At 41.7% G+C, this 5,337-nt stretch overlaps 1 protein-coding gene across 1 annotated transcript; it reads left to right on the forward strand.

The window, feature by feature from the left end:
- The first annotated feature begins 519 nt into the window (after window positions 1-519).
- On the forward strand, window positions 520-1,638 carry KCNJ1 (potassium inwardly rectifying channel subfamily J member 1). The gene has a single exon (XM_013961595.2). It carries the CDS (start codon window positions 520-522, stop codon window positions 1,636-1,638), a length of 1,119 nt encoding a protein of 372 aa, XP_013817049.1.
- Window positions 1,639-5,337: the final 3,699 nt, after the last annotated feature.

A 5,337-nucleotide genomic window follows, 5' to 3' on the forward strand; every position in this document is an offset into this window, starting at 1 on the left:
CACTTCTTCCCACGTTCGCTATCCACATCACATGCAGGGTCTCCTAATGCTGATGTACAGACACATACACTTGCTTAGACAGGCACTGTCCCATCTTCTAAAAAGGCAGAAAGAAACCTCAAAACCTGACTCCCCACCTGCTTCCCTGATGTACGCCTGTGAAGAAATTACCTGCCTCACTATGCCTCAGCTTATTCAGCCGACCAGGGTACAATATTTACAACATCCTTTGAATAAGTCAGCTGTTAAGTTTAATAATTTGTTTCCAAAGTTTGCTGAGCAAACAGCAGTGATTATTTTTTGCTGGAATGCTCCTTAGGCAAGAATCTGTTAGTTTCCTCAGATACTGAAACTTTTGCCCACTTGCTGAGGGAAAATATGCAAATGATCTAACTTTTTCCTAAACAAGTGTCTTGAGACTTGGGCAGAATTTATTCCTTGCCTGCAGGAACAAATGAAGCCTGTATTACCCTTAATTTTTATTATTTCTCATTCTCCAGAACACTACCAGCAGAAAGAATGTTCAACTACCTCCGGAAACGCTTTACCAGCCACATCACAGAACGTAGCCGACGACGAGCAAGGCTCGTCTCTAAAGATGGAAGGTGTAACATAGAATTTGGCAATGTAGAAGAACAGTCAAGGTTTGTCTTTCTGATTGATATATGGACAACAATTCTGGATCTCAGATGGAGATACAAAATGACTATCTTCATTTCAGCATTCTTAGGCAGCTGGTTTCTATTTGGTCTCCTCTGGTATGTTGTGGCATACATACACAAAGATCTTCCAGAATTCAACCCTTCCATAAACCACACTCCCTGCGTTGAGAACATCAATGGCCTGACATCAGCTTTCCTATTCTCCTTAGAGACCCAGGTAACCATTGGTTATGGCTTCAGATGTGTCACAGAACAGTGTGTCACAGCCATTTTCCTGCTGATTTTCCAGTCTATCTTAGGGGTAATCATCAATTCTTTCATGTGTGGTGCCATCTTGGCCAAGATATCCAGGTCCAAAAAACGGGCTAAGACCATCACCTTCAGCAAGAATGCTGTCATCAGCAAGCGTGGTGGGAAGCTGTGCCTCCTTATTCGGGTGGCAAACCTCAGGAAGAGCCTGCTGATTGGAAGCCACATCTATGGAAAACTGCTGAAGACCACCATCACCCCAGAAGGAGAGACAATCATTCTGGACCAGGTCAACATAGAATTTGTAGTTGATGCTGGCAACGAGAATCTCTTCTTCATTTCCCCATTAACTATTTATCATGTCATAGATAAGAACAGCCCATTCTTCCACATGGCTGCAGAAACCATTCTGCAGCAAGATTTTGAACTGGTGGTGTTTTTGGATGGCACTGTCGAAGCCACTAGCGCTACCTGTCAAGTAAGGACATCCTACATCCCAGAAGAGGTGCTCTGGGGTTATCGCTTTGCTCCCATTGTGTCCAAGACCAAAGAAGGGAAATACAGAGTAGACTTCCAGAACTTCAGCAAGACAGTGGCTGTGGAGACTCCCCACTGTGCCTTCTGTCTCTATAATGAGAAAGAAGCCAAAGCCAAAGAGAAGAAAGGTTATGACAACCCTGGCTTTGTCATGTCAGAAGTTAGTGAAACCAGTGACACAAAAATGTAGTTCTGAATATTCATGGGATTTAACTTTCTTCATAATGAAATCAATCTTGACAGGCTTAACTTAGTAAAACAGCAGAGAAACATGCAGGTTCATTTTATTTCTAAAACAGCATTTATCTTCTCAAAAGCCTTAAATCAGAGAACCAGCGCAGTGATCTCCAGAACGCTATTTAACTATGCTATATATATTTCATAGAATTTATATTTTTGTACCTGTGGGACATTTTATGAAGCTGCTAAGTTGGCATGTCCAACTCACTTAAGTTCCAAGAGGCAAACAAATCTGCTAAGAGGTCTGAAAAGACAAAAAAATTTAGGACATGTTAAAGATTCACAGCTGTTGGAATGAAAGAATGAAGAGGAAACAAGGCAAAATCTTTGAAAAACCTAAGGGACTTAGGAGCCAAAAACACAAAAAAGGTATGCCTCTAATTGCCTAAGTCCTCTCTGAAAGCAGACTCTCTGGCTCCAGAACACTTAAGCACTTTTGAACATTTCAAAACTATCCCTTCTTTGAGGCTGGTACATCTACAGAAATGGAGCATTAATGGATGGTACGTGCTTAGAAAGCTAGTAGAAAAGACAGCTTCAGCCATACTGCTGCATCTAGAGCTGGGTAAAACACCACTTCTCTTCTGTGAAAACTTTTGATTCTTTTCATGAAAAAAGAACCAAATGGAAATGAAGTGAAAAAGAACAAGGAGAGGCACAAAGAGACCCACTATGGGAAAAGAGGAATTTTGTAGCTTATTCCTGTCTCACCTTCTAGATACTCTTCTCACCATTTCCCCAGGGACTAGCTACCTGCGAAATCTGGAAGTGTCTGAAGACAGCTGTCCAGAAAGAAGGCAAGCCACAGCAGGGAGATCCAGAATACACCGATTGTCATGCATGGCAAAAGAGCAATCTACTGGGAGAAGGGAGGAAATTCCCTGGATGTATCTTTAGAAAAAAACAAAGCAAATAAGGATTATCTTTTCTTTGAAGCATGGTCTTGTTAAAATAAAAATACAGCAAAGATGCACAGATGCCTCCCATCAACAGTAGGCTTCAGATCTAGTTCTAAATGGTTCATCTTATCACAGCAAAATGTGCATCTCTAAAGGAAACAACTTCTGCTCAGTGGTGTAAAATCAGCTGAGTAGTGGTGAACATTTTCCTGGTATGATTTTTTATTTGACATTTTTAAGTTTCAAAAGCAACAAGAAGCTTCAATAACATTTGAATTCGCACTTCCTTACAGCCTGTTTTTTTTCAACCAGTTCTTTTGCTGAAAGTTCAAATGACAGACCATAGAGGGAGGTTTTGGGGGGTTTTTTTGGTTTTTTTTTTGAGGGGGGGGAAGGACTCTTCCCAGTGATGGAATTGACCTCATTTATTTTCAACACTATGGTAAAATGGAAGTGTTTTTAAATGCTGCTGGACTAATTGATTTTAAAAGAAAGGGAGAATTATGCAGGCCAAATTGTAACAAGACAGTTATTTTGTGAATGAATGGAATGAATGTGAAAAATCAAAATCTGGGAACCAGGAGCGCTCAGGTCTCTGTCCCAATCCCATATCAACTCCTTTGTTGGTTCAGAACAAATCATTATATTTATCAGATCTGCTGTCTGTAACATGGGATGTAAGGTACTTTGTGCAAAGAACAATGGTAAGAACAATTATGTCTCTAAAGCACTTTAAAAGCCAATTCTCAACTGTATCAATCTTTCCTCTTCTATGCACCACTGCTACACCCTTCTTCATTTCTAGATGGAAAGGTCAGCACAAAGTTTTGTTCTCATTATGTTGTGTCAGAATTACTAAAATGAATGCACTATGGTTGACTGCATAGAATGCTAGAATTACCAGCTGAAATATTCAAGGTAATTCAGATATTGCCCAATAAATTAAGCATACCATTTCTGCAGTCTTGCAAGTAACATTGCTATCTGTAAAGATATTTTTACAGCCCCAATCACCACAGCATCTGAGTCTCTCCAACCATAGTGTATCTCAGATTGTTCGCAACAACAGTTTTATTATCCTCTACTTACATATGGTGCACCAAGGCACAGAGTGAATGATTAGTGGTCACCCACAGAAACCTGGGAGGGAGCAGGGAAGTGAACTGAAGTCTGAGTCATCTCAGGTTTGTCTGAACCAAAAGGCCAGACTTCTCATAGTTCTTCCTCAGTTGCTGCTACATTCCCTTTATTAAGCTTCCTGTACAGCTGCTGTGTATAATATTCATGGAAAGCAGTATTCAGGTATTCAAGAATTACCAGTTACATCCCTTACCCTTGGAGGAGAAGCACCAAGATGTCTCCTTACTGAAATGAGGAAGACAATCTCCACTGTACAAGGAAAAGTGCAAACCTCCAGCAAATCCATTCAAAAGGCCCAACCCAGCCCTGCAATGAGGTGAAAGGAAAAAAACCTATTATCTTTAATGAAAGATGGTTTGGGACATTAGGGTTAGGAAGATAATCAAATGCTACTTAGCACCTGTTCAAGAGCCAGTGTACATCCCCCAGCAAAGTTGAAAGGACCTCTAAACAGTGTGCTTTTAGTCACTGCCCTTGGAAAGCTGTCTCAAAGTCCGAGCCTAAGTGCTTCATGACAGAGCTTTTCATTCTTTTGCTCTATGTCACTACAGCACAAGTGTGAGGAGACTTTACTCCATGTTTAAAAGTCTTAAGCAGTACTGCAATTCATATAAAAGACACTTGATCTCACTGCACAGATTATTTTCTGCTGTTCAGTCTCTTCTGAGAGATACCTCCCTCAACAGCTAGCTATACTGCCTACAATCATTTGGCACAATACAGGCAGGGCAATTGTACTCTTTGGCATGCATTTTGCTGTAACGGAGGCAATACTGGCTACTGTAGGAACAGAAATGAGGGTGACAAACCCCAAGCTGATGGGGCCATTGCTGAGCTATCAAGCTGTTACTTAGGGATCACACAGGAGCTAAATGGGAATCTAGAAATGAAACGCTCCTCCCACAAAGCTCCTGCTGATTGTCACTTCAGGAAACGCTTGGTAGTGGTGCACCGAGCAGGAGATAGAGCGCTTTAGTCAGACCTCAGCAGCAGGGGAACAATGAGTGGAATTTCCTCTTTCTGTCCAGGGAGGGCTGTTTGTCACCAGAGAGATAAAGCCCCAGGGCAGGGAAAAAGGGTTATCGGGAGACATGCTGCATACTGTGCCACTCAGGACAGACTCCATAGGAAATCTATTTTGGGGCCTGTCACCCCTTACTGCCATTAAAAGAAAGTTCAGTTAAGAGGATGAAAATAAATTTAATCTTGCTGAGCAGAAGCGGCTGGAGGGAACCCACAGACCCGATACTAGAAAACAAAGACTGGTTTCTTTACACTGCCCATGACAGTGTTTCATTTTTACATCTCCACAGCATTCTTGAAGCCTTTTGCTTCTCTCCTCCTTCTGTCTGCCCATTCTGTAGCAGCAACAAGTAGTCCTTTTCATGGAGTGGAATAGGATGCACAGAAGCTAACAGCCTAGCCAAAAAAGCAAAAACTGCTGCAGAGTTAGACTTCTGTTTGCCCCAAAGGACTAATGCACATCCATGCTAGATTATGTCAGTGAAGTTTTTCACACTTGCTACTACTGGTTCAGCTACACTGTTTGAGTAGGAAACCTTGGAAGACCTGCAGTCTCCACAGTGATCTAACCAACAGACTCAGATCAC

The sequence above is a fragment of the Apteryx mantelli genome, chromosome 23 (genome assembly GCF_036417845.1).
Source record: "Apteryx mantelli isolate bAptMan1 chromosome 23, bAptMan1.hap1, whole genome shotgun sequence".
Taxonomy (NCBI): domain Eukaryota; kingdom Metazoa; phylum Chordata; class Aves; order Apterygiformes; family Apterygidae; genus Apteryx; species Apteryx mantelli.